The sequence below is a fragment of the Cinclus cinclus genome, chromosome 2 (assembly GCF_963662255.1).
Source record: "Cinclus cinclus chromosome 2, bCinCin1.1, whole genome shotgun sequence".
NCBI classification, from domain to species: domain Eukaryota; kingdom Metazoa; phylum Chordata; class Aves; order Passeriformes; family Cinclidae; genus Cinclus; species Cinclus cinclus.
Window position 1 is genome coordinate 39,793,966 of NC_085047.1, and position 20,288 is coordinate 39,814,253.

General features: G+C 42.3%; 1 protein-coding gene across 1 annotated transcript; it reads right to left on the reverse strand.

The window, feature by feature from the left end:
• Positions 1–5,664: 5,664 nt before the first annotated feature.
• Positions 5,665–13,791, reverse strand: LOC134057333 (high affinity choline transporter 1-like). Its single transcript, XM_062514326.1, has 8 exons — positions 13,614–13,791; positions 12,505–12,618; positions 10,745–10,900; positions 10,126–10,274; positions 9,470–9,613; positions 8,358–8,511; positions 7,302–7,519; positions 5,665–6,877 (listed from the first exon to the last, which is right to left on the reverse strand). Exons 1-8 carry the CDS (start codon positions 13,789–13,791, stop codon positions 6,356–6,358), a joined length of 1,635 nt encoding a protein of 544 aa, XP_062370310.1. The 3' UTR covers positions 5,665–6,355.
• Between the last annotated feature and the right edge of the window lie 6,497 nt (positions 13,792–20,288).

The following is a 20,288-nucleotide window of genomic DNA, read 5'->3' on the forward strand; positions in this document are numbered from 1 at the left end:
GTCCTTTAAGATCTCTAAGGTCTTTTCTGCTCCCTTGCCCCTGAGGGCAGTTTTACACTGGGATCCTATTGACTAACTCTTTGAAGAATTGAATTTTTTTTTCCTAAAATTCAGGGTTCTGATTTTATTCTTTGCCTGACCTTTATCCCTCAGGATGAGAACTCTGCTAGTGCATTATCAGTGCAGCCCAGGCTGTCTCTGATCTTGATGTCACTGATTAATTCAACTTGTGTTGTGATGGTAAAAATAAAATAAAATAATAATTATATTCCAATTAAATAAAATAATTATATTCCATTTTGGACACCAGAAGGTCAGTCATTCCTACAGCCCTTCACGTCACATCAATGTCCCAAATTACTGTCTATTGATTAGTGTTATACCATACAAAGAATACACAAGAGGAGTCTTTATCACAAGGAAGATTAATCTGACCATTTTACACATTTCTAGTTCAACTTTGATGACCCATGGTATTTTTCACTGTTGTTCACTAGCAATATAAATATTTTCAATTGCAGAATTCAGCAAGTGAATGGCACATCTATCCACTGTGTGCAGAGTGGAAACAATCTCAAAAAGGGAAGGAACAAGTGCAAAAGGGTCTCTTGCGTCTTCCCTTTCCCACCCCCCTCTTTCCCCTCCCCTTTTTCTCTTCATTGTTGTCCATTACCAGGACAGTACAAGCTTTTTTCACCTCAGATCTCAGGATGCTCCAGGTGCTCAAGCCTATCTCTTATCTCTGATTTGATCACTGTCCTAAGATGCAGGATATGTACATTATGTTTTAATCTGATATGTACAGGTTGGGTAATAAGTAAAATGAAACATGAGTAATAATTAAGAAAAGCAGTAATTAAGCATTATTAAGTTGGTCTAGTTGAAATGGATTGTTTAAATATTCACACTTCAGTCTTAACCACACTTTTTATGTGGATCACCTAAACAGCTTTCCAATTTATTTGGCTTAAAAATAGTGCAAAGTATTTACTTTGACCTGCCCTGTCAGCACAGCTGCGTCCTCATGGTGTCTGAGCTGACAAAACCAGAACTCTTTTTAGAACCAGTGATTAAGCTCATAATGAGCTTGCTTGAGCACTGAGCAGGGGCTGCCACGGGGTCTCTCTAGAGAGCCAGACTTGACGATCCTGATCCTCACTGCAGGCAACCTCCTTGTCTGTGCTGGTTCCCATGCCTGGACACAGCACCTGCAAGGCAGCTGGGAATACAGAGCACTGAAGTGAATTGAATCGAGCCCCTCTGGCCCTGCAGAACAGCTGCTAAAGCATGTCAGGCATGTGGCCTTTCAAATAATGACTGTGATTGAGCAATAGTGGTGTAATTATGGTGTCTCCGGCGGAAACAAGTTTAGGTAACTCAGCAGTCACAGCTCAGACCCTTGCACAGGCACAGGGGGTGGTTTCCCCCTGGAACACCACACACGGATGTCACAACATTAATTATAGCCTTGGCCTTATGCCCCACCTCAGCCTATGTCTGTGGAGGACTTAGGAACTGCTCCCAACACACAAGAGATGAAATATTATTTTTTGGGTGCAGGGTGGGTAGGTGGCTGCTGGAGGATGTTGTACAGCACCATCACTAAGAGAAGGAGACTTTCTTCTCTCATCTTTGAACAGACCTCTTGGAATCCAGGATACAGAGAGTCTGCTGATGGAGGACCCAGTTTAGATTTAGAAATCCAAATCCCACCATGTTCTTGACTTCTTACTGTTGGAGTTCAAGGGTGGCAAGCAGGGCTCTGAGTAATGTCAGCATTAAGATAGAAATGACAGTGGTTGTCTCAGTGGTTACCTGATTGCTTATTGCCAGCAGGACTGGGAGAAGTAAGGAACAAATGTTACTGGGATTTGTTGGTCTGAACTCTGGGCTGGCATCAGATACCCTAGGGCTACACTGAATGGATTCCTCTTAAAACAGAGGGACAACTTTGAGAAGAGCTTCCACTTTGACTGCAACATTTTCAGTGATGGCAAATGCACCTCAGCCCTTGCCAATTTGCTCTACTTAATGGACTTTACATTTAAAATCCTGAACCTCATTTGTGGTCTTAATATGTCTAATTTTACTTCCAGACACTAGATGTTGCCATAAATCCTGCCTGTGAGGGAAAAAAAAAAAACAGACAAAAGTAGCAGGATCATGCCCTGGGCAAGGTTGATCTCACCTAAGTCTCGACATTGCAGTGCATAGCATCACTTAGACCTTCCTCTGAGGGCAACACAGCCAATAGTTGTTTTTAGGCTGTGATACACTTGATCTGTCTGTAGAAACCTGCATTAGATTGTCCATGAGACCACACTGACCTGCAGCTCATTTGACCAGCTGAGCACATGATGTGCACTGGTCCTCATTGCCCACCTCGCCACTGGCAAGTGCACTTCCATAGCACAATGCCAAGAATCACCCTCACTAGAGGTTCTGTTACTGGATGGTAATTTCCTACTTGTAATTACATTTAAAACCTGCCAGTTGTTAATCTACCTAATGCACATAACATTGATTTTGTACTGTTCTTCTTTCTTAATCAAATTTCAGTCTGATACCATCTCAGATGCTTCAAAGATGAACTGTAAACATGTCAAAGAAAGGCAAGACAGTGGAAGCCTCAGGGTATCTCAGTGGATCCTGCCAGCCCAGGCCCAAGTGTACTGCTGGATGCTGGTGTTTGCTGCTTTATGTAGCAGCTGTCTAGGCTGAGAAAAGTTAATGAAAGCTGAAATGGTATAGAGTCACTGTCATGGAACACTTCTAAGGGTCAAAGGAGGTAAATCCATGTGTGGAGAGGTAAGCTGGGGCCCTCTGGTGCCCAGGTGAATTTTTTATTTAGGTGGGGGGATAGAAAAATAAAGGAATGCTGAACTGGAGGCTGTAATCCATGAACAGAGCGGCTTCATGGGAGCTGGGTCATTACGTCCCATGCTAACACTTCAAGGACCTTGGGTCTGCTGGACTGGAACAACTAGGCATTTGGGCATTAAGTATAGGACAGAAGTAGTTTTGTATTTATTTTGCTTGCAGCTAATTGCTTCCAAAACTTTGTCCGACCTTGATGACTGTTTTCTTTTTAAGCTTGCTGGGGGATGTTCGGAGGAGAGAGTCATATAAGGGTGGAAAAGGGTAAACATTCATGAGAGTTACAGTAATTGTGTCTTTGCCATTTTCCTCTCTTCACACAAAGCAGAGGGCTGTTAGTGGTATGAAATTTAGGGAAAGCTTTGCAAGGGTCAAGTACGGCTGAGTACGCCAGATGCCCCTGACAGCAAAGAGTCTCTTTGTTTGAAGTCTCTGTGAGTTTCTGTGGTGATGCTGGGTGGTAAAATGGACTCTTCAGCAGTGTCCTTTACTGTTCTCTCAGGAAACTCAGGATCTATTGCCTGCCATGCCAAGCCTGTTTTCACAGAAAGGCTGCAATATCAAACTTTGGGTCTCTGCAGGGTAAAAGCAGCAGAAGTTGAGCACAGCAGTGGAGTGAAAAGGTATCTCCAGATGCAGGTGTTTGACTGTCAGAGCTGCTGTATGGGATAGATCCTGGGCTGCATGCAAAGCAATGTGGCCTGCAGGGTGAGGGAGGGAATTCTGCCCCTCTGCTCTGCTGTGCTCAGACCCCACCTGCAGTGCTGCATCCAGCTCTGGGGTCCCAGCACAAGAAAGATGTGCTGAGTGGGTCCAGATGAAGACACAAAGATGATCAGAGGGAAGGAATACCTCTCTTATGGAGCTAGACTGAGAGATTTGGGGTTGTTCAGCCTGGAGAAGAGAAAGCTCCATGGAATCCTCATTGTTGCCTTCAAGTACCTTAAGGGGGCTTATAAAAAGGAGGGAAAGGGACTTTTTGTGTGAACAGATAGTGACGGGGCAGTAATTTTTAAAATGAAAGAGTGCATTTTCAGATTAGATAATAAATTCTTTACTCAAAGGCTGGTAAGGCACAGGAACAGGTTGCCCAGGGAAGTTGTGGATTTCCAATCCCTGGAGGCATTCAAGGCCAGGTTGAATGGGGCCCTGAGCAACCTCACCTAGTTAGTGACATCCCTCCCCACGGCAGGGGGGCTTGGAACTAGATGAACTTAAAGATCTCTTCCAAGTCCTTAACATTCTATGATTCTATGGTCAGGAAATAAGGTGATGACCTTGGCATGAGGACTTTGGGGTTTCACTCTTACCTGGGTCATGCAGCAGGTCTGTGCCCTGGTTCAAATGCAGCATGTCAGCTTTGATCTGCTCCGCACAGGGGGATGGTCAGGTCCCCAAACTAGGTCACCCCTAGATCTCTTGGGGGAGTATGTTTGAATCAGCATCCAGCAACTGTGATTTAACAAGAGCTGTGTTCTCCTGGCGCTGAGGTAATGATAGCTTTGGTGCCTCCCTTGCCTAAGCACAACCTCACATACTCCCACTCAAATCACTGCTGTGTGAAAGACTCCCATGGGTGACTGCCTAGGGCCATAGTCAATGGCAAAGCTTTTGATTTTTAAACCAGTTTTTGACCCCCTTTTCTAGATACATTATAATTAATATTTCATGGCAGTCTCTAGAGACACAGGAGAGAATTTCTGGTCTTGGTTTAACCAAGTATGTCAACACGACTGCTGTGCATTGGAAGGTTAGTGTGCCCAGGTGTCCACTAACTAGCACAAAACATAAGGTTATGTGACATTTTTCTGATGAGGAGCAGAATCTCCACCTTGCTGAGGATGGATATTTTAAAAGAGGTGAATGATCCCTCAGAGGGAGCAGGGTCCTCAAAGCCATACCTAGGGTGCAGGGCTGATAGTCCTCCCAAGCCAAGGCACTTGCCTTGGTACAATTCAGAGTCTCATGGCTCCTTGCTGAGCTTGTTGCAGTGATGCACAGTGGCACCAGTGGAGCTTCTCACCTTGTGCAGGCACATGCTGGAAGTAAATCATAGAGCAGCACCTTGTTTTCACCTCAGCAGCTCACTTGGTTGTGAGGGCTACTCTGCTGCAGGATATTTTGGTTGTACCAGTAAATAGCATCCTTACAATAGTGCCAGGTGTTTTCACTCACAGCAGCTCCCACAACCACTTTGGAAAGGTACTGAGTGTGATTCCTGCTGGCTCTTGTGGGTGGATTGCAACTGACCCCGGTAAGATGCTGCACAGCTGCTGAGGAAAGTATAAAATGACAGCCATTACTATAGAATACTCCTGAATCTTTAATTCAGCTCACATCTTAATGATCCATCTCATTGGGGGATGTTCTCAGTCCATCAGACTTCAGGCTAGAATCCAAACTCACTATTTATCTGGGTTTCTTTTCTTCCAAGCCATTAAGAACTTATGCAAGCAAAGTATCGAGGGATTTTCTGTACTCATCTGTGGCTTGAATCTTTTGGGATCTTGCCTTCAGGATTTTAGGATTTTATGCCCCTACAGGAAAGTTTAGGATCAGTTTCCAGCAGCTTTCTGTGGTCACAGTCCTCTGAGTTCTCACACACCTGTTTGTGTATATCACACACCATCCTGTCACTGCGCTAGGGAAAGACCTTGACACAAGTGATTTAACAGCTTTTAGATGAAATTCATCCAATAGTCTGTCTGGCATCTCTGCTTTTCTATCTGGTTATGATTTTGTAAATAGTGGCTATGTAAATCTTTCTTAGTGAATAGTTAAGGGCCGTTGCTTTATCTTGTTTACCTGTTGCTGTCCTCCTGTTGTATAGAGGGGATGTCTCACACACTCCCAGGCTGAATGATCCACTGACAGATACTGCAGTGGGGAGAGACATGCAAAAACTTTTGCAGTATGAAGGAAAGCTTTCTAAAGCATACAACAAATGGTGCAGAACTGATATTACTGCTGCACTGCTGTGGCAGTTGCACTGCTTTCAATAATTTGTGTTTTCAGAGGTTTGATGTGCTCCCCAGGGATGATTATGCTAAACCTCTTGCTGTTTAATGGAAACAGGTCTGCTCACTTTTTTTTTTTTTTTTTTTAATCAAGAATACCCAATCTATCAGACATTAATTTGTCTTCTTTGTGGTGAGGAAAGTATGCAACTTGGGAACACCCTTAGTGTTGGAGCAGGATTATAGCTTTGCTTTCAGGTGGAATACCAGGGGCACCTCAAAGCAACCACTGCTGGGGCCCAAGGTGTCCCGAGGTCACCACCACAAGATTGTGCTCCATCACCATGTGACTTTCATCACTGCTGAATTCAAACTCACATGCTCTTGGATGAACAGAATGCCTCTTTATTTCTTAGTGAGAAATTTAAATAAATCATTAGTGGAGAAAGCAACGAGCGATGCTCTCTGTGCCATGCTCTAACTGCTGAAGACACCATGGCCTTTCAAATGAAGCCCCACATTTAACCATGGTTCTCTTCTAGTGCAGTGGTTGGCAAATGTTCCTGTTTCTCCACCTGCTGCAAGGGGATGAGGATGGCGCCTCCCCCCACGATATTGCAGACATCCCAGCTGCGAGGGAGGAGGTTTCTCTGAAACAAAGCCTTGGCCAGGTGTGAAACAGCAAGGATTGTACCCAAGGTGAGAAGCATGGTGAACATTTTAAAGGGGAAGAGCTGGCTGTAGGTCCCGTTTGCCAGGGAGCAGGCTGGGTAGCGGATGACAGGGGGGATGCTCAGGGCAGGCTCCCCTGCCAGTAGCCTCAGCAGGAGCCCAACCAAGAAGCCAGCTGCTGATCCGTAGGTGTTTGTGCTGGGTGCAAAGAGAGCACAGCAGAGCTGGGGGAAGAGGAGAGCGTACACCAGCTCCCCGCTGAGGAACCAGAGGTCATAGACAGAGCTGGAGTAAAAAGCCAGACCAGCAGCCCCGGCCCCAAACACCAACATGGAGGTCCTCATGGCCCACAACACCTCTGTCTCTGAAGCCTGTAAAGCAGAGATTGCAGCATTAGATACATGGTGTTTCCTGGCAGGATGACCAACACTGCCCTGGCCTCGGCTGCTTCTCCCCAAGCCCTTGAAGCTTTCAGGCACCACTTGCCACCAGCATCCAGGCAAGGCAGGCACCCCTGGATGGGACCCTCTGATTTTAAGGGTCATGGTTTTATGCTGTTTCCGTTAATACCTTAGTCCAAATTTTATACTAGTCATGTTAGAACGAGCAAAACTCACCAGTATGGGTACCACTACCAAGGATATGAACACCTGGCTTATGTTTTGAGCTCTGTCTCCAGAAATCAGTTCAGCAGCTGAAGGATACGCACCTCCAGTCACAGACTGGTTTAGAAGCAGCTTTGAAACAAGACTGCCTTTCCTGACACCAAAACTACTGAGTGCTGCAACCAGGTACCTTTTTCCTCAGGATTTTCCTGTAGATATTGTGAGCGAACATGGAGCCAGTGGAGAGAAGAGCTGAATCTGCAGAAGACATCGCAGCAGCAGCAATGGCTCCTAAACCAGTGATGGAGATGTATGCTGGGCAGAGATGTTGTAAAACAAGTGGTAGTATCATCACTGACTCCCCCCTCTCAAATGGACTTGGAAGACCGTAGCTTGTCTGATTCCAGTCTTTAAAACAAAACAAGGAAAAGTCACAACAAATCCTTTGTAGACATTTCTGCTGGCTTTGAAATTGCCTTTTCACAGAGGCCAGTCACAGAAGGGCTAAGAACTGAGATCCACTCAGTTCCCACTTTTAGGACTTAGATTAATTTCTTTGGGTTCTTTTGTGAACATTTGTGATTCTCCTCAGCATGATGCAGCTAGGAGATCAAAATTTCCCTTTTCCTCAGTAGCGTTTGTAGAAATAGGTGAGCTTTGTGTGATTCCAGAATTGGCTCAATTAAAGGTCAACCTCTGCTCACGAGGAGAAGGGAACTGGATGAAGTCATGACTTCAGCTAATTTCCTTGAATGTTCAGTGATCTGGCTGCACTTTTACCCTTGCTCACAGCAAACACAGGACTGATTCCCTGCATGGAGACTGAGTTTACAGGACTGAACCTCTTGATTCCTTCCAGCAAGAACCTTATCAATAATCTGTAGTAATATTGCAGGGTCTTAAATGTCTAAGGCATGGACAGAAGGAAACATAAAATTTCTTCTAAAATAGGATTATACAGAGTTTTAGAGAGTCTGCCTTCATCTTTCCTCAGCACAAAGCCTGGGAAAAGTAATTTTATCATAAAGAAATAGCTTTGAATAGGTTTTGGGGCAGTTTAAATGTCTGTAAGTAGCTGTGCAATGTACCTCAGGGGGCTCCACATTTTCTGGTACAGCTCACCTATCTTGGTGTCAAGGACCATGGGGCAGGGTAATTTGAAGTCTATCAGGACTTCTTTGGATCCCGTTTTAATCACCTTTGCCAAAACCACGTTGATTGCTCACAGACAAATGATTTGTTTTACCTGTTGATGCTGCAACTGCCCCAATGAACACCGAGGGGATGGCCATTGCAAAGCACCCCAGTCCAGAGAGGTAGGAGATGAGCCTTGCCTGTCCTGTCGAGGCAGCAGAGAGCACCCTTTGGAAGAAAGTCTGCCATGGGATGCTCCCAAGCACCTGAAACATTCATCAGTTACCAGTGGTACCCACCAGGCTGCATTCATAATAATCTTTAGTGTTATCAAATTCTCATTTCAAGTGCATAAATGTTGCCCCGCTCTAACTCTTAAGGATAATATTTCTGATAGTTGAGAATTCTCTTTTCCTTTGTTTTCATTGTGATGGATGTGAAATTTTAATGAAAGCAAGTTAATGGTTTGGCAGATGGAGAAAGCTGGAAAGTGGTAGTTTGGAATTGTGAATTGGGCACAGAGGAAGTGAAAGGAAAGTTTTTCAGGAATACAGCTTTTGTAAATAAATCTAAAGCTTAGCTATTCTGCTTTTAAAATGGAAAAATAAACCCAGAATTTTCACTTTCTTAGCACACAGAATTAATCAGATAAAATCTGAAGATTCTATCCTCACCAAGCAAGCTTCTGTGTGTCCCTGTAATCAGTTTAGTAAGAGCTGAACAACCTTCTGGAGTCTTGGCTATACTGGTAACTCAAAAATTGTGTTGTGCAGTGAAGCCAATTGCACTGTGCTTGCTGATGACCTGAAGTAATGTAATCGTAATTTATTATTTTTTTCAAATAGAGGGAATTTTACATATTTATGTTAAAAGCACACTATTGAGGCTACAAGACCAGCATTTCAAAAGGTAGGAAATTACTCATTAGGTACTCATTAGGAGAGGAACTGTCTGCCTGGATGGTCTTACCCAAGAGGTATGTTCCTCCATGTGGGTAAAGAATGGAGTGTCCCTGCTGCTTCTTTTTATTCCACAGCTGAGCCCTGGGTCTCCCCAACCCATTTAGGTGGCTGCAGGTGGTGCTGAGAGACAGTTTTACACCTCCAGCCTGTGTCAACTGGCCTTGCAATGTAGGGGCTCCTGGCTGGTAAAAATAATCTTTCCAGGCAGAAAGTCCCCTCACAGTTCCTCCTCCCAACCACTTGTCCAATAAACACTCCGTACCAAGTAGAAGAAGTCATCCAGCCACCTTCCAAGATATTGTTTTTCTATCTTCCCCATCCAAGGGTCTTGGTAAGATTGATGGGTTGCAGTGTAATAAATACTTTCCGTTGCAGAATTCGCCAGGGCAAAGGGGATACAGCTCCACTAGGATAGAAATTGAAGTTGTTAACCATTTTCCCAGTGTCCTTGCTCTTGGAGAACAGAGATTTAAATTAAGGTAGATGTAGAACACAGAGTTACATAAGATTAAACCTAGACTTAGAGTCTTCCTTTCTCCCCCTTCCTTACTCTAAGTCTACACGTTTCTGGTTCATGGCATCATCAAGAACATGAGTCTGTAATTCAGGTTAATTGGTACTTCCTGTAGACAGATGTCTCTCCATTCAGTATAGTTCTAGACAGGTTCTGCAAACTTCACTTTTGTGCAGACCTTTTTGTGTCCACCCAGCAAGGCCAGTGGCTCGTGTAGAGTGCTGTCTGAAATGCATTAGGTACAAACTTATAAAGACCGTAACACTTTTCAGGAAACCTGCTCTCCTAAAGGGGAACTGTAGGTCAAGGAAGTTATTTTTTGGTCTGAGACATGCTGAAAAGAAGACTAAAGGACTTTCCCCTTTAGTTAGGAAACTGGTACCAAAGAAATGCACAGGACTTGCCAGGCTGAGGGTAATGAAAACCATCTGGATGACATCAGTGTAGGCAACAGAGTAGAGGCCTCCCAGCAGAGTGTACAATATGACAGTACATGCTGAGATGGTGATAGCCAAAGAGCCTCCAATGTCCAAGATGACCCTCATTGTTGCTCCTGCAGACAAGGACAGAAGTCAAGTATTTTAGGACAGCTTTCATATGTGCAGAATACAGGATAAAGAAGGGTATGTTATTTCCCTGGTGCCAGTACAACGCATTGTATGGAAAATGCAGTCTATAGAGAGTGTGCACAGTGGGAACTCGAGAGAGCCCATGATTCCTTCCTGCTCTTACTGCTTCACCTTGCTGCATGGCCATTGCCAAGGCACTTTGCCTTTTTACATCTGCTCTTCTACAGACAAGAGGAAGGTACAAACTCATATTGGAAGAGTTCTCTATTATAACATAATGAATATATACCACTAATTGTTTTAAAATTTAAAATGTATTTTCTAGAATTAAAAAATGCTTGTTCCTCTCACAAAAGGAAACATGAAGCACAGCTTTCCACAAAACCCAAATATGTATCATACTCTGTCAGTCCATGTGACCTTCAACAAATGTAACAGGAAAGCAAGTATTTACCTAGGGATGCCAGGATAGCTGCAAACCAGAACACCTCTCCTAGCAGCGGTGGAATGAAGAGTAGGGTTCCCATCATGTTCCCATAAGTTTCTTGAAGGGGGTCCATCACGGTCACATAATTTTTTGATCTCATTGGATTTACAAAGAAGTAACCACCTATCAGACAGTAATGACATTTTGGTAGAATTCTTCATGTTCTATATTCCAGGGAAAAAAAGAGGTGAGAGTAATATGGTATATGCATATCAGACCCACCTAGTGAATGTGAAATTTGTATATAATGGACCCTAGAGAATGATGCAGCCAACCAGACACCAGGGGTTTACATTCATTCACTAAATGTTTGGTTTCATCCATTTGAGAGGTCCCATCTTATAAGGGATATCTGCTCACAGCTAATATATATTTGTTTTCTGGAGTGGCTTTTTATATTACTTTCTGGAGTGTCTACTGGAGGCCAGAGAGAACCCCCTGTGGCACCCCAAGTGGCACAAAATACCTGTGTGACTGTAACAGGAGTTTAGCTCAGTGGATACCCATACATAATCTCCTCTGTATCCTCAAAGACCTACCAATCAAAGACATGAAGTTTCTGAAAAGTGTCCAGTGGAAGATGTCAGTAGACAGAGTGAGTCATTGAAGACTCATATTTGGCTAAAAAGGAAGGAAAGTTTTGTCCTTGGTCATGTGATACAACCTGTTGATATATGGTCCTTTTCTGATTACATTTTTCATTTTGGTGACTTCATTGTCTATTCCCAGAACTATATTGTTTTAATCTGCACATTGAGCTGAGTCCCACCCACCTTTGTCTAAATACTGGACCTCAGATGTGCAACCATCTCATTAAAAGAAAAGAATACATATTATGGCTAACCCTGAAGCCAACAGGACTGCTTGTCTGGGCACTACTGACCTGTGCAAAGATTGCAGGATCAGACCTGCACTCCTCAGTTTCATTAGTAAGAATTACTCATATAAGCAGTGCTGGCAATATATTTGCAAGCCTGATTCATATTCACGTCAGTTGGAGTCTTTTCTTTGACTTGAAAATAAAAGTTATTGTTCTTTTAGAAATTCCTGTGTAAGGTCTGCACAGGTCTCCTTGCTTTCATCATCCTGTGTCCCTAGAGAGTTATGGTGTAACACCATGTGGCCTGAAAGCAACTTTGGTCTTGGCAAGACAGCTGAACATCAGCATGAGTCCAGTAATTCTCAGAGTTAGAAATGGCAACTCAGATATAGAACACTGCACATTTGGCTTAGTTTCAACAAAAAACTGACCAGCTATAAAGTGGCATAAACTGGATGCACAACACATTCATCCTGAGAGAAGACTACTCTCAGTAGTCTTCCATACTTCCATAGAAGTATGCATTTTAGTGGAAAAATCAAGGTACTATTATTTCATCACACAGAAATTCCAAGAAAAAAAATAGATACCACTACTCTCAATAGCCTGTGAATTACAGACCATGTGAAAAAAAGCAATATGCACATAGACACATTTTTCCAAATCCTCAGATAAGATTTTTGTCCTATAAATTACTACAAGCAGGCAAAACTCTACACTAGCTCCAAGCTACCCTAACTTATGTTTCAGTTCGGAGGATAGCATTATAAGTGCTTTTTCTCAATATATGGGAGACTGAAAAAACAAAATCACATTTAAAATGTACCCTATATTCTGTTACATATCTTAATATACCCCTATGATATATTTTTAAAGCTTATGTGTCCTAGTTACATGAATTATTTACCAATAACAAGGGACAAGGCAAATCCCACAGGTGCCTGGACCCACAGTAATCCTTTTGAAGGCAGGTAGACAATTTCAGCTATGCTGTTGATATATGCTCCTCCAACCCAGGTGGCTGTAATCATGAAAGACGAAAAGGTCAGAATTGAGAGACGTATTCTCAGCCAGCCCTGCAGAAAACTCTGAGAGCTTGTAAACATTTTTCTTATATGAATATTTACTCACACCTCTAGTTTCTTTGCAAAGTTTTCTGCCATACAGAGATGTGCTGCTAGCTATAGGTAATAGTATTAGAATCTCACTCTGAATAATTTTCCAGCTTCAAGAATGGATATCTGTGTGTGCATGGAAAAACTCAGTGTTTAAACAGTTAGAGGCAATTTGAATATTGCAATTTTTGATTACTTTTTTTTTCTCAAGGAAGACTTTTGCTAGAGGAAATAGAATTGCCTTTGTAGAATTGCCCTCCTTCAAGAGCATCATTTACAGGGTCTAAGAAAATAGACATTAAGGAAAACAAATGCAAACAGGCAATGCAGTCAGATAACAAACCTACAACAATGCTTTAAGTGTCTTAGCCAATGCCACTGGGGTATGCCTTTACAAAAAATAGGCCAGGGAAGCAAATTTCAGATTATGCCAGGCAGCAAGGAGAGAAAAGGGAAGTTGAGGGAAGTTCTTTAAGACAGAGACCAATGCTCACTATAAGTGACAATTTATTTCAGACAGAACTGGGCTTTTCTATGAGTAAAATTCTTCTGTTATGTTGGATAACAGAAACTGGTTCACAATTAAGACCACAGACCTCCTTAATGAAAAGTGTTGTATTCTTTTGTCAAATTAAATTAAACTCTTAACTCTTAACTAAACTCTTAATTGAATCTCTTTAATTTAAGAGAATCTACATAAACATTAGGTTCTGCTCAGTGTAAAGAGGTTTGTAAGAATCCATCCCAAAATGATTCATGAAACCATACTCCTTTAAAGTCACACTTGGGCAAAATCTACCCTGACATTAAAGGAGTTCACTTCCTTTGAAATAACAGCCACCCAGATCTATGCAATACATGTGTTTTAAGAAGAATTTTAAAGTCTTTTAAGAAAACTTACCTGTTGCAGTAAACAATCCAATGAAAACATTTATATTTCTGCCTCCAACCATGGCCATCTCTGTTGGGTTCCTGTTCTGCTGATCCTTTCTGCTTTTCCAAGAAGCCCAAATTCCAGTGGTTAAAGTTAATGTAAAAAATATACTCAAAGATGCTAAGCCTGGTATATTTAGAGCCATTTTCTGTTGCTTAATTTAGGTTATAGAGAGGAATAGTGGTGTGATGATAATATTCTTTGATTGAGTACACAATCAGAAAAAATCAGTGGAAATAGTGGTGCCTTGTAAAGAAACTGCTGAGTATTTGCTGGACTTTGCCACAAAAGAAGCAGCATGAAACAGAGTGATAAACCCAGAAGTCTGGAGAACTGGATGCAGAGTCTCAGTCTTTGGGAAAACACTGGTAATTCTGCAGCCTTCCCCCTTCTCCAGTAGATATCCAATCTTATTTTTGTGAGGAGCAAAGATTAAGAGCATAGGAATTAGTGTTTACATGCATAATGGAACACTGATATGAGGGGTATTGCCAGACTGGTTTAAAGTAGGGAAAATGTTATATTTTGTCTATATTAAATGGTATGAAGATAATCTATATTTCTCTGGGTTCTAGGCACAAGGCTATAGCAGAAGATAGGGCTAAGAATTAGTCTGTTTAAAGTTGACCAAATTAACTCTCAGCTGATCAAACTAAACTGATCAAAATAAACATCGGAAAAAGTAAAAAAATATTTACCATTGACCAGTTAAAGGAGCTACATGATGATACTCAAAGGAATCACTGTAAAGTGGTAGGAAAGTGAGGTGGTGTTGGACTCTTCAGTGAAACTATAGGAATGATACAGATTTTTAAACTTTGTGAAGCTCTCTGTAAACAGAAATAATTCTGGGAAAAAACCTCATATGTGCATTATGGAATTAAGCTGGTTACATTTATTGTACATTTATTATAGAATTGCCACACCAATATCTTTTTAGGTGCTCTGCCAATCTTTACCATCTGTCCACGTATGGCTCTTTATAACCAATTCTATGTAAAATCTGCCCATTTTCAGGTACATGTATGGCTTTCCTGGATGCCTTCATTCATCAGTGGAGAGGGTAACTCCTTTCCACGGGGAAATATCAGATGTCTTCTTCTCAGATGCACTTTGAGTGACAGACCAAATCCGTAGGAAGGTTTTCTGCAGTGTGCCAGCTCCTGCAGGCAGACAGGAGTAGCTGTGCATGGAAGTGACAGTGGCACAGGCTAAGCATATCCCATCTGCAGGACATGGTAGGAACACACAGGCACATAGGTGATAGCTGTGAAAAGAAAAGGGGAGAAGTGCAGGAACTCCATACTCTCTGTGACACCTCTCTGCACAAGGGGAAGTAAAGTTTTCTGTAAGATATGCAGTGATCTGGTGGGAAGACTGTATAATTAGTGCTTAAAAAGAAGTGAAACTTAAAAGAGATGAAAAAGCTTGACAACCGGGTGATTATTTAACCTTCCTTAGGAGAAATATTCCTTTATATTTATAATCAAATGCTATTTGCACTGAGCAATGACTTTAAATTTTTTTAAAGTCAATTATTATTTTAAATGCAAAATTATTTTCAGTACAAAAAGGGACAGTGTGCATTTTAAAGGCACATTTTTTGGGCTGGTAATTAGATACACTCCCTTCCACCTTAAATGAACCTGCTACAAGGTCATAGAAACTGCAGCTCCATTGCCAGTGGTGGTGGAGCCATTGGTTTCTCTGGTTTGCCTTCCTTGCTCAAAATGAATATTCCACAAACTTTTAAAACGGTGTATACATACTAAGTTTTGTACAAGCAAAACAGTGTATTTTTTAAGCAGGAACAGAAACAGGTTGAAGGTGCATGTGGTTGAGGGTGAATGCAGCCAGGTCTCAGCCTGCTCTGCAATCAGACACTCCTGGGAGGACATACCTGACTTTGCACCCTTCATGTCGACTAAATTCAATATGCCCAAAGCAAGATTTGAATTTGTTCTTTGACATCTGCAGGGAATGTCTGGACTGACCCTGCTTTTTTTCATCTCTTTGGGAAAAAACCCCAAAAAATTGTCAGGCATAAAATTCTCCAGAGAAACGTCATTTAAAGATCAAGAGGGGTGGAGGGCAGATGTGGTAGGACATAATGTAAGTGAAAACATTACATGACAGGATGAAGGACACTTAGACAAAGAGAATGTGTAAGGTTGTTAATCTGAATCTGGAGTGTTTTTTGCTGATATACAGTGCAAGGAAGAAGGATTGTAAAAATACAGGCTTATACCAAGAAGACCAGATCCTCACTGAATCTGTTATTCTACTCTTTTGCCCTTAAATGACTCTCAGCTAATGCATCTATTCTAAGGGGGACAAGAACAGAAATCTCACAAATTAAGAGACTTTTGAGACGGGGGGCTGCAGCTTTGGGTGCCAGCTGCTGTACTTCTCACTTCAAACTCCTGGAGTAACCCATGGGGAGAAATCTTAGGGGCTGACTGATGGACCTATTTCTAGTCTCATGAGGCAGGACAGAGTGAGGAGAGGTCTCAGACTGATGAACTCAGAGCAGTGTCACTGTACCTAGCAGATGTTTCAGAGCTTGATTTGAACTCTCACATAGAGATGGCTGGTGTCACCTGAGAGGCTACAAAACCTCTGAGACGCCCACTTGGCTGAGCAGAGGTTATAGTCCCTGTTGGAGACACGCTACCCTCCTGGAATAGCAGCCAATATATTCTGGTGTATCTCCAATGGTTCTGATCTTAGGGGATACAAGTGTTTTCCAGTACCTGAAGGGAATACAAGAAGGCTGAGGAGCAACTTTTTACAGGGGCATGTAGTGACAGGACAAGGAATAATGACTTTAAACTGAAAGAAGGTAGGTTTAGATTAGATATCACAAATTCTTTACTGTGAGGGTGCTGAGGCACTGGCACGTGTTGCCTGGAGGAGTTGTGGATATCCCATCCCTGGAAGTGCTCAAAGCTTTATTGGACTCTGAGCAACACAGTCTTGTGGTAGGTGTGCCTGCCTGTGCCAGGGGGTTGGAACTGGATGATTGTAAAGTCCCTTCTAACTCAAACCATTCCGTGACTCTACCATACTCAGCTGACCTCTTAACTCTTACACCTTATTAGCTGACCTTGATGGAACAGACTCTGACATGGTTTGTTGATAAAAACAGAAAGTGAGGAGTGCTGTGTACCAAGGAAGTTTTCTATGTATTGTAGAAATTATCTGCACTGTAGTGAGCACTTACAGCTTGGTAAGAGTAAGCACTGTATGAGCTACCCAGCTTTGAAGCTGAATGACAGGAAGAAAAAAGGATGGACAAAGCAGTGGCCTCTGTGGCTAAGACCAGGCTTTTGCTCTGCCTTTCTGGGTTAAAAGTGCTACATTATTACTGATGGGCTTTAGATGGCTCTCTGTGGACCATGGGCTTAGGACAAAAGGTGTGCTTCCAGTTGGGAAAGGTCCTACAGGGAAGGGCATTTCTGAAGGGTGGCTGTCACTGCTCTGGAAAGGGACAACCCCAAAGAACTGGTGCTGTGTAGGAGAAGAAATAAAACACTCTGAGAGTCTGGAAAGGTTTAGGGTTTTTAAAATTCCCTTTGGGATTTTTTAAAGTTTGTTTGCACAGAAGAGCTCACCTGGGAGCCGAGGCACAGGACTACAACTGGGACAGCAGAGCAGAGGCCATGGCACTCTGAAGTCTGCAATGCTCAACCTCTCACTGGTTTACTTTGCTGTGCAAGCCAAAAAAATCGAGAACGTCAAGTGCCCCGGGGGGCCTGAGGCATCTAAGCCATTTGCATCAAAATGAACTGACAGTTCCTCTTGAAATGAGAGGGTGTGAACTAGTCTGTGCTTCCCTGCCGAGGTATTTGGATTGTGTCCTTGATCCTGACACTTGAAACATGGGGCTGTTGGTCTCCAAAAATTTACATTTTTTAGATTATGTCCTTGGTCTAAAGTTTTACTCCTATTCCAAATTAGTCCTAACTGCAAGTAGCTGATCTCCTGTGTGAGTTTCAAATGCAGGACGGAGAGGGATAATTTGATGCAAACCCAACATATTTAAATCCTTAAATCACACTATGTAGTGTGAATGCACAGTGGATTAATACCAAAATTACACAAATATTTTTGTCTTTATATCCGGGTAGTTTTTTACTATTAATTATTTAAAGTTAATAGATATGGAAAAGATGGATGGATGGATGGATGGATGGATGGATGGATGGATGGATGGATGGATGGATGGATGGATGGATATAGAGAAAAGTTAGATATAGAAAAATGAGTTCCTTAGTTTTACTAAGTTCTTCATGTATACAATGCAAAAAACATTTCAAGGACAAAATTGCTCTTTTCCTTTGCTAGGAGATGAATTCAATTTCCAATTTGGAAAAAAAAACCCCAAACCAATAACTTAAAATCTGTAGTAATCCTAATTCTGAAGCACAACATCTTATCTTCAGTTAAGCCAACTCTCTGTTCAAAGTTTTTATTAGATTTAGTATTATGTAGACATTTTCTTTTGAAGCCTTGATCACCAGAAGAGCTTAGGTTTGCAGGTCTCCCTGCATTGCTTGACGTGAGGAGCTGCCCCATTGCAGTGGGCTGGCTGGCTCCTGGAGAAGGCTCTGGTGACAATTCTGGGAGGACAGGCTTTGACTCATTGGAAAGGTGATTTGGGGGATCCAAAAAAACATGTGCTGAAATAATTTCATATAATTTTAGTCACCTTTATGTATTTTCACTAAACAAATTTTCAGCATCCTTGTGTTTGCAAGAGACATCTGTTTGTTTTGGTCATCCACACCTTTGTGCTTTTTAGCTCCAGATGAGACTCTTGAATCTCTGGACATCTTGAGTGGGTTCTTTGCTGCACTTCAAATGGCACTAGATGTTCCTGTCCATGGTGGATAGATGTTCCTGGCCATGGTGGACAACTGAACCTTGCTCAGAAAGGCAATGCCTCCCACTTGCCTTAAGCATCTCTTTCAGTGTGGGCAGGGGGAAGGTTGCCTCTCTCCATGACCTTTGTATCTTGATGCCTACCCTAGAAGAGACTTCTTCAAGGTGATTCAAGTTAGACAATTTAACTCTGCTTTCTCTGTTATTCCATTTATCTTCCTATTGGAGGTAGTTTGAACTCACAAGTCCTTTAGACCACACACATCAAGTCAAAAAATAAGTTCAGAATAGCAATATTTAATATTTACACATATCAGTGAGGCCAGTGGTCACACAGTTGGCTGGAACAGAGGTTGTTCCCAGGAGGACACAGACATCTCTGGGGCAGGACAGCCTGAAACAAGCAGATGACAGCAGTACAGTGCAATTATTTTTCTGTGCTGGAGATGTGCCAGTGGGTATCTCTTCCTCTCCTGGTGTTAACACATCCAAAGGTGGTTTTATCCCAGGGGTGGGAGTCAGGCAGTCAAAACTAAGGGATGAGGAAGGACAGGCATTTAAGGACTGTGAAGATTTCATAGAGCCCCTGTGCTGATGCAGTAGTCTCTGTCCACCTGACTACATGTGAATATCCTTATTTCCCTTTTCCCCTTTAACACTTTTCCTAGTTTGCTGTTTGCTGTACGTGGTTGCACTGCCCATGCTTCACTGCTGGCAATGAACATGAGCTTTTAAAGCCTCCTGGCAGGTTTGGATGCACCTAGCGATGGATTGCAAACTTCAAAAAGTCTTACGCTTTCTCCTTTACAGAGGTTGCATTTAAGTTTTATAGGTTCAATTTCCTGATTCTAGGGGTGAAACTATGCTTCAAGGTGCATAAGCTCCTCATCTAGGCAACTGACATTTTCTTCTCCATTTTATATAAACGAGAATGTAAAGTATTTTGTGTGCTGCATTAGAGGACAGCACAAGTAGCCATGTATGTCTGCAATAAATGTGTTTAAAGAGCTTGCTCCCATGCTACAGTGCAGAAATATGGACAACTCTGAGAAAAAATAAATCAGGAAAAATAGGGTCCAAGTGCTTTAAATATATTCAGCTTTTCATAACTGCCTACATGCATTCAGGATGGGTAAAGATTATTTCACGATTTGGCTGATAGAGAAAAGAGAGTTCACGTCCAAGAATTAACCTTTGAGGAAGGCACTGAACTGAGGAGTTTTCTGAAACTTCCCAGTCACGGACATTAGCTCAAGTTCAAGAGCTGGCTCTTGATGATGGGGAATTATGCAGTTCCTGGTTGGTATTACTGCTGCTAAAAAACTAAAGCTGATGCAATTTACCTCCTTCAGATTATATCTTCTATTTATTACTAAGTTGCACATAATTACTACATATATCTTTGTTTATCTTTGGTGAGTTAATTCCTTGATCCATGTGCTCTGTTGTAGAACAGCCCTACAGCCCTTCCTGTGTGGAAGATAGTGAACTTCTTAGGCAGTTTCATGAAGGTAAAATTGGTCATGAGGTTCTTCACCCTTTTGTTGAACCAGGCATTTTAAACTCTTGCTGTAAACCCTACTGTCTGTGATGACCCACAACAAGGCTGCCACAACTCTCAGGTGCTCCTGAAGAATTGATTTAGAAGTGCACTGGGCTTTGGCAAGGGGATCTAGCTCCAGGGTGGCAGAAAGAAGCTGAAAATCATGTTCTTCAGTTGCCTCTGCATTGTCTCAAACACTGCTCGTTATATTCTCT

Coding starts and splice junctions, on each gene's coding strand:
- LOC134057333 (XM_062514326.1), bottom strand. CDS start 13,791: ATGGCTCTAAATATACCAGGCTTAGCATCTTTGAGTATATTTTTTACA. Junction 12,619..13,613: donor TGGATTGTTTACTGCAACAG/GTAAGTTTTCTT, acceptor TCATGATTACAG/CCACCTGGGTTGGAGGAGCA. Junction 8,512..9,469: donor TGGATGACTTCTTCTACTTG/GTACGGAGTGTT, acceptor TGAATGTTTCAG/GTGCTTGGGAGCATCCCATG.